The 15,528-nt window shown below is 39.9% G+C and overlaps 1 protein-coding gene and 1 long non-coding RNA gene across 2 annotated transcripts in view; both read right to left on the bottom strand.

Moving 5' to 3' along the window:
• TRPC6 (transient receptor potential cation channel subfamily C member 6) overlaps positions 1-10,668 on the bottom strand; it is a 158,046-nt gene extending 147,378 nt beyond the window's left edge. Inside the window, exon 1 of the mRNA XM_040257870.1 lies at positions 10,102-10,668. Coding sequence (XP_040113804.1) covers positions 10,102-10,268 — 167 coding nt within the window. The 5' untranslated portion in view covers positions 10,269-10,668. The remainder of the gene's footprint in view (positions 1-10,101) is intronic.
• LOC120876172 lies at positions 6,528-9,703 on the bottom strand. The gene is made up of 3 exons (XR_005724120.1): positions 8,863-9,703; positions 7,433-7,435; positions 6,528-6,680 (listed from the first exon to the last, which is right to left on the bottom strand). It is a non-coding gene; the product is annotated as an uncharacterized LOC120876172 (long non-coding RNA).
• Positions 10,669-15,528: the final 4,860 nt, after the last annotated feature.

Genomic DNA, 15,528 nt, shown 5'->3' with positions numbered 1-15,528 from the left:
CCATATAGTCAAAGCTATGGTTTTTCCAGTAGTCATGTACAGATGTGAGAATTGGACAATAAAGAAGGCTGAGTGGTGAAGAATATAGATGCTTTCAAACTGTGTTGCTGGAGAAGACTCTTGAGAGTTTCTTGGACAGCAAGGGGATCAAACCAGCCCATCCTGAAGTACATCAACCCTGAATATTCACTAGAAAGGACTGATGCTGAAGCTGAAGCTCTAATACTCTGGCCACCTGATGCAAAGAGCCAATTCATTGGTAAAGGCTCCATTGCTGGGAAAGATTGAGAGCAGAAGGGGATGACAGAGAATGAGATGGTTAGACAGGATCACCGACTCAATGGACAGGAATGTGAGCAAATTGCAGGAGACAGTGAAGGACAGGGAAATCTGGCATACTGCAGTCCATGGGGTTGCAGAGTTAGACACAACTTAGGGACTGAGCACATATAATTGCAAAGTCAGCTTAACTGCCTAGAAACAAAAGCTTTGGTTTCTTTGGATTCTTTAAAGAAATGCTGCATCACCAATGTGTTTTTGGCACAGAGGAGAAACATTGTGTGGAGAAACATTGATATTGAAATTGAAAATTCTGAGTTGAAACTGGCTCAGGAGAGTTCATCTCTTAATGTTAAGAAGCTTTATCAGAATTTTACCTAAATTCATTTTGTTTAGACTTTCTTTTTTCATACGTGCATAAGAGTTATATATGACCCAAACCTATACCTTGATCTTGTTTAGTCACTAAGTCACGTCTGACTTTTTGCAACCCCATGGACTGTAGCCCACCAGGCTCTTCTGTCCATGGGATTTCCCAGGCAAGAATACTGGAGTGAGTTGCTATTTCCTTCTCCAGGATATCTTCCTGACCCACAGATTGAACCTGCATCTCCGGCTCTGCAGGCGGCTTCTTTACTACTGAGCGACCAGGAAAGCCCATAATTAAGTACAAAGATATAGTTCAATAGTTATCGTATAAAAATCTAAGATATAATGTAATTGATATCATCTTTTCTTGCTTTTCAAAGGCATATAAAACATCAGGACAGGTTAAAATTGATAGAACCTTGGACTCTATGAAATATGATATCCAGAGTTATCTAATATGGAACTTGGCCCATTAAAGGAGCTTAATAAACATTCATTGAAAGAAATGAATGCATTATTCAAGAAAGAATACTGTATCTGGCTTTGAATCCTCCTCCAAGAAAAGGGGTCCTGCAGAAAACATTTTCCTGGGGAGAGGAGAGGATTCTTACAGTGTCCAGGAATCAGCTGTTCATAGCAACCACTGCCATCCTTCAACCTGTTCAATTCAAAATTCTGTTTCAATTCCCAGTTTTGTGCAAGGGTTTTGTGCTGACCCACCCATGTCAGGGCAAAATGTTCTTTATGCTACAAGCAGAGTTTCTGTAACCGAAACATGAAATCTGCCTTGAAAAGGCAATCAATCTTAACATAGCTATTCATGCTCTAATTGATTTCTGGCAATATATACTTTCAGATGAATACCATGTAAAATGCTTTAAAAATTATGCATATCCTGCAATGAAATAAATCCACAGTATCACACTACCCTTTGAGTCAGGTCAGTTTTTCTGATACAACCTGATTTATAGGACAGAAGCAATTTATCCACTTGATAGAAATCAAGACCAAAAGAAAGTTTCATCTTTTGTAACCTTTAAAGTGTCATAACCAGCTGTGGACCATTGGTAAAATAAGTAATTTACAGATTACCTAGTTTTGATGCATTATTAATCTTCCTTTGGTGACAAAGATTGGCAGTTATTTAAAACCTAGTTTCACTGTTTGTCTAGATAAGTGATAAAAAAAAGAATCTTCTGTTCTTTCCTTTCTTTCTGTCAACTACTGGCTGTGTAATCCTTGGCAAGTTACCCCCTCATTGCTGTGGCTGCTTTTTTTTTTTCTTTTTTATCAATAAAATATCAGTGAAATAGTGATTATAAAAGTGCATACCTCACAGATTTGCTAGAAGTATTAAAGACTATAAAGCACTTAAAGGAGGGCCTAGCACACAGAAACCCCTAATAAATCTAGCTGCTATTGTTATTATTATGCAACATAATCACATAAGGACAAAGATGAATGAATAAACAGATTAATGAATTAGTGGAATATAAAGCTTGACCTTCATAGGTGATTAAGATTTCAACAGAGAGAAGAGGTAGAAGTGAAACATACTTATTCCTGCTATTCATAACCTTTCTTCCTGTCTTCTTTTCCTGCCAGAGTATAACTTAGATAAAAGGAGCACAGGTCAGGAATCTTGGTTCAGTGCATCAGAGCCAACCTGTGGCTTCTCAAGTGCCTATCAAAGAACAGATGAGAAGGAGAGATGAATGTGCACTCCCAGAGCACACCCACAATGTAGCCAGCTGTGCTGGGTGCAGGCATGATTATACAGGATGCTGAGAGTAGACTCTGCAACCAGTCAGCCCTTCCTGCATGAGCTTCAGACTGCACTATCTAAAATGCATTTGGTTATTGTCCATTTGACAACAACTTGCCAGCTATGTAACTTTCTAAACATTGTCTAACATCTCTAAACTTCAGCATGGGCCATCTATAAAATGGACATTAAAAATAGCCAAGTAGTTGCCTGGAAGAGCAAATTACATTTGTATGACAATTAGAAAAGGATCTGCTACAGACTAGGTATTCAAAAAATGGTAGTCCCTCAAAATATATGTAAATAGTTTACAGAAAAGTCCTCTACAGAAACAGCAACTTGCCTGGGCCTGTAAATAACTCTAGCAACACCATTGCTCCTCTTTGTCCTATCTGATTTACTAGAATGGGGCTGAGAACAATTAGGCTGCAACTACATGTGTTGTTTGGGTATCATTGTTTCATTGTAACAGCATGTATCATTTCTATATCCTGCTCCAAATGGACATTCTATAAGAAATGTGATTCAGTCCATTCCAACTGCTTAAGGGTCTTCAACAGCATACCAAGTTTTAGATATACAAGTTTAACTGAAATTTGGCATACAGATGAGCACTTCTCCATGTACTAAAACCCAGCAGATGACTCCTAAACAAAGAGCAATCACAAATGGTAATTTTACCCAACTGGATCCAATTATATTTAGCATTTTTTATGGCAGAGGCTGAAAATGAAGAATGGACTCAAGAAAATGTTTTCCTTTTATGATTTACTCTCTAAGAGGCAACGATGAATTGCCTTATGAAGTTAACTTACTTCTTAAAACTCAAGGAACATAACTGTCTAGAGAAAAAAAAAAAAAACTATGCAAAGTCTTCCTAGAGGTAAACATTCTGTTACAGAACAAGTGTATGCATTTCAGCACATCCAGCAATAATGCCACAACTCACAGTGCTGAGACCCTAATAACAGTTCATGACAATAAACTGTTATCAGCAGATGTTGATTACTTCAATCCAGGGAGATTTAGAAACAAAATATCTGGTTTCTGTCATGCAGAACATAATTCTGCAAAGTGGTCAACTGAAAGAGATCCACCATTAATCCAAATGGCAGCTAGAGGAGATGTTGATTGCTAAACAAAGAAGAGGAAGCAGAGCCAAAGGTGATATTCACACTTGCTTTGCAGCTTCCAAACTGCAAACTCTTAACCAAGATCCAGGTTTTTGCTTTATGGTTATGGATACTATTTTTTTTTTCAAAGGAAATAATAGATACTAAGATTCCCTGAATTCTAAACAACTACATATGTTTGTGATATCATAAGAAATCATGATATCACACATACTTCCTTTGATGGATTTTATGTTTCTTTTGATAAGTGTGTTTTTATAAGGAAATGAGACCCTTGATTTTATTTGGAAATCCCTTTTACAGCTGCTGGGTGGTTGTGTTCTCAGGTAACTGCCCCTGTGGGTCCATGAGTGAAGTCATACCTGTGGGGGTAAGTGGTGGGGTCTCTGTTTAAAGGATTAGACATACCTAATGTCAATGATGCAGGGAAGAAGGAAGGAGAAACTAGAAAAACAAATGGGAGTTTGAAAGGCATATCTTACACTGGGTAAAGGGAGTGGGTGGTATTCCTTTATCCATCTGGGCTAGATTGACTATTAAGAACTAGACTGTTTGGTGATGGTCTTTGCAGGGTAGGTAGGGGGAGAATACTCTCTGCTAACTAGATGAAGCTTGGGGTTAGGGAGGGATCAGTCCTTAAGAAGCTTCACAAATGAGGGGAAAGACAGTCACAGCCAGCCTGGAGTTTGTCTCTGTATGTTAATTCTCTTTTGTTATTCCTAAGCATTTGACAAGTGAGTAAACTCTGGGAGTTGGTGATGGACAGGGAGGCCTGGTGTGCTTACAGAGTCAACACAACTGAGCTGAACTGAATTGGACTGATGAAGATACAGCCTTACCTCAGGTGAGCAGAAGGAACCCGTAGAGAAGAGCCTGGGGCTAGAGCTAAAAAGAGAGCAGTGTTGTGGCAAGGTCATCAGTGACAGCTTCCCCAGAAGAGGGTGAATCTCCATGAACCAGCAGCTAGCATAGATCTGGGTATCACCTTCTAGGTGGACATTCACTCTTTTACCTTCCTTAAAGGACTCAGATGCTATTTTATGAAAAGAGCCGGCATCACTTTATTCCTTATCAGAATAAATACCAAGGAGAGTACCATGTCTCTTTTGAGGAATAAATTAATTTATACCTTCTCTTTGCTAGACACTATGCTAAGTGTAGAGGGATGAAGGACAGCCCCACCTCTGGAGGCATACGGTCTGGTAGAAACAGATATGTGAGCAAAGAAGTATAGAAAAGTGAAATAGATGTTTGAATAATGTATTTATCAGACATATGGAGGCAAAAATGAAAGAGGTATAACAAGCATATAAAAATGTAATGTGATTCATAGGTTTGATGGATACTCTGAAAGAAAGTGAAAGTCCTCAGTCGTGTCCAACTCTTTGGACTACACAGTCCACGGAATTCTCCAGGCCAGAATACTGGAGTGAGTAGCTGTTCCCTTCTACGGGGGATCTTCCCAACCCAGGGATTGAACCCAGGTCTCCCACATTTCAGGTGGATTCTTTACCAGCTAAGCCATCAGGAAAGCCCAAGAATACTGGACTGGGTAGACTATACCTTCTCCAGTGAATCTTCCCAACACAGGTATCAAACTGGGGTCTCCTGCATTGCAAACTTCTCTTGAAGCTTGATTGAAGCTATTTCCATACCCGAACTTCAATCAAACTTCAAGAGAGTCATGTACTATACTCTGTCAACAGTTAATGTCAGAAAAACATTTTCTAGCCTGCAGCCTGAATTTTTCATTTCCTTATTAATACATGATTTTGCCTGGAGAAAAGAAGGTTAAATGGGGGGATTCTCTTTATCTGTGGACTCTGATATTAAGTTACCTCTCTTAAATCAGAAGTTCATAGTCCAGGTCCTTGGCTCATTAGACAGGTTTCATCCAAAACCATCCTGAGGTCAATAATGATTTCAAAAGGTCTGTGATCCATTAAAACATTTCTTTAAAAGGTCATTTTTGTTTCATCGTGTGAATTAAAGAATCTCTTTGGGTTTCTTCTAAGACCATGATTTAATGACCCTTGGAATTCCTTTTTGTTTGTATCCATGGTTAAACAGATCCTACCAGCAATGGAGCAGTGACTTTGTATTAAAAAAATAAAAAACTACATTAATAACTAGAGAGTAAAAACTGCTTTACATAAAAGAAAACTATAGTTCTCACAAGCTTCACATTGCATAACCTAGGTATCAAGATACAGTATGAGTACATTTCCATATTTTGAATTTTAAAACTTATTCAAATCTCTCATATTTTGATTTTTTAATGTTTCTTTAGTGTTCTTCAATTTCAATATGATACATTTAAATAAGTTTATGTTTCTGCATCACACTAATATTCTTGTACTTCATAAACATGAGAATGAATCACTTCTGAAAAATTATCATGCATTATCTATTCAAATATTGCCTCACCCTCATTCTCTAAATTTTCTCCTTCTGGAGCTTTTGCCTTAATGTTTATATTCTCCACTTATTTATATCTCTGTATTCTAGGTATTACTATCAATTATACCATGGTTAGTCTTCACTTTTAAATCTTCCATTGAGTTTTTACTTCAAAATTGTATTTTTATTTTACAGGTTTTCTATTTGTGTGTGTGGTTTTTTTTAATAACTTATTCTGTGTTAGGGCTTCAATGTCTTCTTTTATACTGTCAAGGTTTTGTGTCCATGGAATTCTCCAGGCAAGAATACTGGAGTGGGGAGTCATTCCCTTCTCCAGGGGATCTTCCCAACCCAGGGATCAAACCTGGGGCCCTTGCATTGCAGGCAGATGCTTTACCATCTAAACCACCAGGGAAGCCCTCAAAACTATACACATATTCATTTTATATGTTCTGTTTTATGCTCCAATATCATCTCAAGTTTTGAAGGATCCAGTACTGCTGTTAGGTCTCATGTTAACTCTCCCTCTCATGGATTGTACCATCTGCTAACTTCTGTTTAGTGTGTTGTTTCCTTGTGTGTTTCATCATGTATTACAGCAATCATGTCTTTAGCAGGGCTTGGTGTTTTCTGGAAAATACTTAGCAGTCTAGGTGGTTACTACTGTACTTTCAGAATGGTTTTCTGTTTTACTCTTCTAGAAGCCTCAGGGGTATTTGTCAATTTGAAGATTTCTAGGTCAGTTAGGTGGTATAAAAAGCAAAAGCAAAACATAGTCACATAATGTGCAGGCCTGAAGAATGAAATTCTTAAGGGAAGATTTCTTTTCCTCTTAAAAGTTCTTCTTTTGGAGGAAAAGAAATAAAGTTTCTTCTCACTGTGCTGACAACATATTATTCTAGCCTAACTTTTCACTAACTAGGGTCCTGGTTAAGCAGGGGCTAGGGGATGTCTCAATTCCAACTCTCTGCCTCAACTGCGGCCAAGGCCTTAGCTTCTCTCTACCTCACATGGACATTAGACTCCAACTTCCTGGTCACCCAAACCTCTAACCCCTGGGGCAACCATAGCATCAGTCAGGGTATCCTCTGGCTTTTAACTTCCTTGCTTTTAGCAAATAGTAATCACTTTTTTTTTTTTTTTTTTTTTTGCAAAATTGAGCAACATGTTAAAATCCTTTTAATTATTTTATCCATTACTGCTAGGTGTTTGTAACCAAGAGTCTGTTTCAGAATATCTCAGTCTACTCTTTTGCCAGAGATTTAGTTTACAGTTTGTAATCAGTCTGTCATTTCCAAGCAGGAATTTTAGCTCTGTTTCAGATCTTCAGAATTTAGAAACACTTAACATGCTTTATGTCCAGAATTCTTCTCCATGTTCAGAAGTGATGGACTAAAGACATATTTACTTTCTAAATGAAGGAATTCTGTGATATAACTTCTGGGATCCTCCCAGGACATGGACATTTCTTGCTAATCACCATTACAAACTATTGAATTAATTTTTTTTCAACTAGAAGTTGAAAAAAGCAAGATTTTGAATCTTTTTCTTCTAAATACTAACTTCAAAATGTTACTTCCTGAACCTAAAGCCTGAGAATATGTAATTACTCTCAAACAAGATAGTTAGAGACAAATTTCAGTAGTAAAAGCCTGATAAATATATGTAAGAAAATCTTTCTACAAAAGTGAACTATGAAAAAGAATATTTTAGCAAGAGTCCATAGAACTTATCCCACAGAAATGACAATTTACAAAAATCTATTCTTACATGGAAAAATCTCAATAATTTGAGATAATGGCAGAACCAAATCTATAAAGTATACAGTTATTTCAACTTTCAAAAATAATATGCCTCCTACTCTAGGAAAATATATAAAATTGTTTAAATAATAAGTCAAAAGCATAGAGAAGGGCTTATTTGTATCCTCTACCAGAAGGAAATAATTTTCCTTAATTCTTTCTCATAAATCACAGGTGTGAAGTGCTGATGTTTATTGGTGAAGATTTTTCAGTAACTTGATTATTCAAGAGGAAAAAAATAAAAACCTTGTAATAGTAAACAGTGATGAAAAGTTACTATAGAACCTTTCGGAAATAATAGATTTGGATAAGACCAAAGTCTTACTCAGAAACATGGTTCACTCTTAAGTTTGCTATCATATGTTTGACCTGACGGAAGGTGCTCATTATGAATTGAAGCATATTAAAATATTTCTGTTGATCTCTCTGTTACCAATGCATTAAGAATGATCTGGGATTCCTTAATGCAGAAAAATACTTTTTCTCTAAATAGTAGATGATATAACAACTAGATAAGTCAACAAGGAAGGAAACCACATTTGAAGAAAGCATTAGGGTTATTTTTCAGGACAACTTGGAATTACTATTTAGTCTCTCTCACTAATATACATCCACAAGTTTTAAAAATCAATTTTCCCCACAAAGTAATGAATGACTAGAGAATGATTAAATGATTTAACAATAGATTTTTGTCTATGGAACAGCATAACTTTTTAAAAGCAATGTAGCTTTTATAAGTTACTTAACTTACTCACAGGTAACATTACCAAACATAACCCTCAGACTTAAGGGTAAGCTCAAGTCTAAGTCAATGTAAAAAATCCATGTGTTTTAAACATACCCTCGAAGCAAACTTGCAAGTAGCTACATTCAGAGTATGCAGAATTGATTTATATTCTGTCTTTTCTTGAGATATATCTCCTTGCTACTCAAAGTGTGCTCCACGGACCAGCAGTCTCCACATCTTCTCAGATTGTTGGAAATGCAGAAATTTTGGCTGCACCTAGCCCCTACTTGACAGAGTCGGACACAACTGAAGCGACTTAGCAGCCGCAGCAGCAAGACCCTACTTGAACCAGAATCTGCATTTTAACAAGCTCCATAGGTAATTCACGTGTCCATTAAAGTTTGACAATTTCTGTAGTAACAGACATAGTAATACTTTCTAATTTAATGTCAAGTTAAAGTATAAGATTTCTTTAGGGGACTATGTCCTGGAATTAGATAGTGGTGACGGTTTCCCCAACTCTGTGCATATACTAAACACCACTGAACTGCGCAACTTAAATGGATAAATTTTATGAAATGTGAAATCTATTTTTTTTTTTTAAGGAATAGTAAATGTTTCCAAACCGTACAGTACACAGATGAAGGGAAGGAGTTACAATTTTTTTCCTTTTATCTAGGGGGAAAATTACACGCAGCATCTTCTGGGGGTCACTTCCTCCTGGGAAAAAGGATCCACAGCAGACCTGGACGCGGGGCAGCCCGGAGCAGTGATCTGAAGGTGTCCCCATCCATCCTGCCCCCCTTTTCCGCCCCCAGACCCACAAACACAGACCTCTAGAGTTGCTTACAGAACTGCTACTGAGAACTGCTTTCTGTGGGAAACCCCATGCAGATGATGTGACGTGTCAAGAAACCAGACTGCACAGTCAACTAAAGGGGCAGGGAGACAGAAAGGCTCTCTGCCGGCCACACTTCTGGGCCCAGGCCTGCGGCGGGCGGGAGACTTCGCCCCGCTTCTGCCCTCGGCTCGCCCCTGCCTCTCATCCTCTACCTCCCAAAAAAGAAACCCTGTAGACTTTTGAATAAGATCTCGTAGTTCCTCGGTGTCCACCCCCCACCGCCCTTTGGGGCTTCTCCTCTGCCGAGTCTCTGGGGCGCGCACCTGTAACAGGTCCCTTCGGGGAGCCCTTGGTGAGAGGTGCGCTCGACGGGGAGGCGAGCCTGGAGGCGGCGTTTCTCCGCCGCCTGCGAACTCTGCGGCCGGCCGGGGCCCACGGGCCTGCCGGCGCCGCCTGAAGGGCGCCGGCGGGGCGCGTTCGGACGGCGGAGCGCGCGGGTTCCCGAGCCCCCCGCGGGCAGGGGCGCCGAGCTGCGCCCGCGACCCTGACAGTTCTCATCAACCCACAGCGGCGTGCCACAGGGGACGCAGCTGTGAATCAGCCCCGGCCACGACTGGGACGAGCGAGCTCCTCGAGCACTCGGGGGAAACGGAGCGGACCGGCGGTGGCGGCGTCGGGACCCGGCGCCCCGCGCGCGCTCGCCGGGGCACGCTTGGCCCCGCGCGCTCGGCCCCCTCCGGCCCCGGGGGACCCCCCGCGCCCCCGCCCGCGGCGCCCGCACTCACAGGCAGGGGTAGTAGCCGTAGGCAGGCAGCGGGGGCTGCGCGTCGTCTCCCAGCTCGGAGTCCATGAGCAGGTAGTCTTGGCTATCGTTGCGCCGCGCGCCAGCCCCGGCCGCCACGGCGGGAGAGCCGCCCCTCCGGGGCCCGAACGCGGCCGGGCTCTGGTTCATGGCGGGGACGCCCGGCTGACGGGTCGGGGTCCCGCTCGTGACGGAGGCGCCTCGGTAACTCCCGCGGGGACCCGGTGCGCAGGGGCCCGCGGCGGCCCGGCGCCCCCGGGGCGAGCGTGAGGCTGAGCGCGCGGAAGCCCCGCGGGCTGAGCTCCGCGCTCGGCTGCCCCGCGAGCCCGGGGAGCAGGCGCCACGTAGCGGGGCGCCAAGCAGACGGGGCCGGGGCCCCTCGAGGAGGTGGCTGGGGCTCCCGGGCCGAGCGAGCCCAGGCGGGGCGGAGGGCGGCAGCGGAGCCTGAGAGCCGAGAGCCCGGGAGACCGCGCTGGAGTTACTATGTCAACCGAGACTCTGCAGCCCTCGGCTCCCGCCTTCTTCCCCCGCGCCCTCCGTCATGATCCCACCTTTAAAGGGATCGGAACGAGGTTCCAGAAAGCAGCCGAAGCCTGTTGTGGAGCCACAACTTTCAGAGCCAAGAGGAACCTCAAGTAGGCGGAGCCACACTTACTTTTTTTTTTTTTTTTCCCCTGGGCCCTAAGAGTCTGCTTATTTAGAAACCATCCAAATGAAGAACTTTCTAGGAAGCTTCTCTTAAGTAAGACACAGAGAACCAAGAACTCAACTGTTTTAAAAGACAGGAGCCTCTCCTTGCTCCATACTGCCTTCATCTTAGGGCATTCTCTCTCCCCCTCCCTACCCCCAAGTGATAACTCTTCACTTTATAATGAACAACATTGTGTTCCCAGTGCCAGATCGTCCCAGTTCCTGAGCAAATCAACCAAAATAGGCCAGCATTTTCCGATAACACCAATAGAGGCCAACAACCTGCTTACTTCAGAGAAAAAACTTTTCTTCCATCATTGCAAATGCCAGAATTACTTCTCTGCCAGATGTTTCCCACATTTCAGAACTGTTTTTAAATTTAAGACTTAGTTTTAAATTCTGACTTAATCTCCGTACACGTGTGAAGTTAAAAAAAAAAAAAACAAGGATGAATCACTAACTGTAGAAGTTCAAGCAATTGTCAATTAAGAATCCATTCATTTATTCAACAAATATTTCATTGATCCCAGTTGTGTTCCAAGCAGCGTTTTAGGATTCAGAGGCAAACTAGCCAGATAAGGCCCCCATCAGCCCTTGCAGAGATTTAATGGAAGAGAAGGAGACAGAGATTAGACAAGTAAATAGAAAAGGAATCAGAGACAAAGGTCACAATAAAAATAAGACAGGTTGATGTTATAATAACTGGAAACTGTCTATTTAATATAATTTGGTTTAAAGAGGCCTTTCCAAGCAGGTGTTAGTTAAGTGGAGATGGACAGGGCAAGGAGCCAGATATGAAAAGATCAGCAACTGGTTACAAAAGGATTGAAGAAAGACAGTCAGAAATTCTGTTGTAAAGAAAAGACAGGAACCATTGTATCCTGAGGGTCTGGTTCTGTATTTGTCACTGGTATGTGGAATGAATGAATGGATAGATGGATGGATGGATGAAGTACAGAAAAAATAAGAAAAGAGTCTTGACCACTAAAACAACATTTACCCTAAAAAATTAATTGCCATCATTCTGAAGTATATTATTCCTGATTTAAGAATCTCTTTGGATTTCTCATCATGTGGAGCCATGGCTTAAAATTCTTACTATTGCCTAATAATTATGCATAGTGATGATGTTCACTGTTTGAAATTTGTTTGTGGCAATTACTATCCATAAGAACACTAGTTTTCATGCTTGAATAAATTAGTTAATAAATGTTTAATTAAATAGTGCCAAGATAATCTGTTTGAGAACATCAAGTATAGTAAACAATTTAAGGACTTCCCTGATGGTTGGATGGCATCACTGACTCAATGGACATGAGTATGGGTAAACTCCAGGAGTTGGTGATGGACAGGGAGGCCTGTCATGCTGCAGTCCGTGGGGTTGCAAAGAGTGGGACAAGACTGAGCGACTGAGCTGAGCTGGTGGTTCAGTGGTTAAGAAACTGCAGCAAATGAGGGTTTGACCCCTGGTCAGAGAGCTAGGATACCATATGCCACAGGGCAACTAAGCAAGTAGAGACCCCAACCACCACAGCTACTAAGCCCTCACACTCTAGAGCCTGTGTTCTATGCAACAAGAGAAGCTCAGATGCCTCAACTAGACAGAAACCCCCAGTGCCGCAAATGAAGACACAATACAGAAAAAAAAAAAAAAATTAGTGGGGTAAGCAAATGTTTTTGAACTGTCTCAAATTCTGTGAGCTAAAGAAAAGTTAGAAACGACTGATGGTGTTAGTTTAAGTGTTAGCCTTTAACTTAGAAATCAAAAATTGAGACAGAATTAATGGTGTTGTCATAGTTAGTTGAGCTGTTTGTGCCTTTTCTTATAACACTGTTTTTCATTCTCAGGTAGCAACCTTCACACTGAAAAAATTATACAGTAAACTTATAATGTGATATAAATTTATCATTTTGCAAGATAAGACATGCTTTTCTCTGTTATTTGAAATGTAGTTAGTACTAGACCAAAAAAAAAAAAAAATTCCAGGGCTGTTTTCACAGAAGGGAGAAGGTGATGGACAAAGGATTAGAGGATTCTGAAAGAGTTTAATGATCTGATGCAGTGGAAAGAGCATTTGACTGGAAGCCTGAAAGCCTTGTTCTAATCATTCCACTAACTGAAACTGTATAATTTCAAAAAGGATATCTAATTTCTCTCTGCCTCTTTCACTAACCAGTAAGCAAAGATATAATTATGAAGCACTCCTCAGTCTCTAACTTTCTGCATTTTATCCTTACCTCTGCAGTTATCTCTTCAATTACATTAAAAAGATGACCTCCCAACCAATTAATATATTTTTTAAATCAAGTGGGGCATTGTTGAGTAGTATATCTGGAGTAATGAAGAAAATTGGGGAATGCAGTTAAAGAGAAAAGTAATAAATGGTTGGTTGAGAGAATATAGTTTTCACAGAGCTTAAAACATTGCTATGCAATTTTATGTTGTATGTACGTCATATGTTTATGGTATTAATAAAAAAAGAACACCAAGTGGTAGGTCTGAGATGTGGAGATGAAGGCAGGCTGTGTGTCTCAATGGGCAAAGGGCGGGATGCCATTAAGAGAGGACTTTCACCTCATTATACACACATGCAGTTTGTTTGATTGATTGATTTTAATTCAACACTATTTTGAAAGTCAAGAAGAAGAGTTGCCGTCAAGAAGGTCTCAAACCAAGATCCCAAAGGGAAAGAAAATGATATTGCTAGTGGCATCAGGGACAAAAGGCTGAGAAAACCTTAGTAGATGCCTAATGTCTCAAAAAGAAAGCATTGCATGGAAGACTTTAGGCAGTTGCTGTTTATCAGAAACTACTATTGATGAGAAGCCACTGGCACAAGAGCTTTTCTGGGAAATGCTTTGGGGTTAGTTGACCAACAGCTACAAATAATACTTTAGTCAGAAATTCACGTAGATAATACAAAATGTGGAGACCCAGAGCCTTGAGTTCTCATGCACATAGAATCTAGAGGGGAGAATCTACAGGGGAAAAAATAAACAAACCAACAATAACCCTGGAAGCTTCAGAAGGCCTGATCTATGAACAAAGGTCCTCTGTAAATTCTGGTTTGAGCGAAATAGTTGCAGGTGATACCAGATCTTTGAACCTCAGTTGCTTTATTTTTAAAGTAAAAGGGCTATAACAGTTATATTTAAATCTCTACTGCAGATATTAAAACTTTATTATATTAAGTATTAGAAACAGTAGAGTTAAAATGGTGGCTCAATGGTAAAGGATCTGCCTGTCAATGCAGGAGACTCAGATTTGATCCCTGAGTCAAAAATATCCCCTAGAGGAGGAAATGGCAACCCACTCCAGTATTCTTATCTGGGAAATCCCGTGCACAGAGGAGCCTGGCCGGCTACAGTCAATGGGTTCACAAAAGAGTTGAACACAAATTAGTGACTAAACAGCTACAACAAAAAGTTAAAATAGTGACCTATTTTAATACTTTCTTTGAGCTTAACATAGCTATCTAAAATTCTAACATTATCATATGGGTATTTTGAAAGCACTTGTGATTACCATGGTTTCACTTAGAACAAGTCATGTTTGACTAATCTCTCTTTTAATAGAATTATTAAAATAGTTTCAGTAAACTACTGGCCAAGGGCATTATATGACATTTATCAGTAAGATTGAAATATGTGGACTGAGGAGCAGATGTATGATTTGGAAGTAGTCAGAAGACTGTTGAGAAGATGGCTGGTCTATGGATCAATGTCACTCAGGCTCCTTAAATGGAGATATGTCAAGAATGGATGGAGTTACTTTGTAACTAGTTAGTTTCCCATCACTGGACACATTCAAATGCAACCTAGACCTCAAGTTTTGCTATAAAATGAGCCGATATATTTGTGGAAAATTAAATGAACTCTAAGATCCTTTAAGAAAAGTCTGAAATTCAAAACTTATTGTCATCTCAGTGGATCCAAAATGCACACTGATAAAATTCCATCTTTTCTTGACTTGCCTTTTTTTTTTTCATAAAGGCTTAGTAAACAGGTACATTCTTTAACACGGTGAAGAAGATCTACTTCAGACAAAACCAACATGGGGAAATACTGGACATGTTTACACAAGGAATGAGGAATAAGACAAAAATGTTACCATCATTACTATTAATTATTAGCTAAGAACTTCTATAATAAGGTAAATAAAACATGATAAACAAATGAAAAAATTTGAAAAGGAACATAAATCTATTAGTTTACAGATGATATACTTGTCTCCTGTAAAAATTTCAAGATCTTTAGCTGAAAATTATTAGAACTACAGAGTAAGAAAGGTGTTTGGAACAATGTTATGTTATAAAGGTAAGCATAGAAACTTCAGTAGCTGTCCTATATGCGAGCAATAGCCAGTCAAAATATAATAAAAGCATTACCAAGCATAAAATAAATTGAAATAAATTTAACCAAGTACTGTAAGACCTATGTAAAGAAAATTGTAAAAGTTTACTAAGACCTAATTTTAAGATGAGTCAAAGACCTAATTCAAATTATACAATGAATTTTATTGAGAGTGTGATGAAACTGATGTTAAAATTTACAGATTAATGAGTGTAATATAGTATTTTCAATATTGTCTTTCCCTCTAAGGACAAGTTTTTCTGTACTATTTATTTTTTCCAAGAATAGATGTGAAAAAAGTAAGAAAATTCATTTTAAAAAAGGAATGAAAGGATATTTCTCTATTAAACATTGAATAAGTTGATTA

This window comes from Oryx dammah, unplaced genomic scaffold (genome assembly GCF_014754425.2).
Source record: "Oryx dammah isolate SB20612 unplaced genomic scaffold, SCBI_Odam_1.1 HiC_scaffold_17, whole genome shotgun sequence".
NCBI lineage: Eukaryota > Metazoa > Chordata > Mammalia > Artiodactyla > Bovidae > Oryx > Oryx dammah.
Note: the sequence above shows the minus strand (reverse complement) of the source record. Positions and strands in the feature narration are given on the sequence as shown.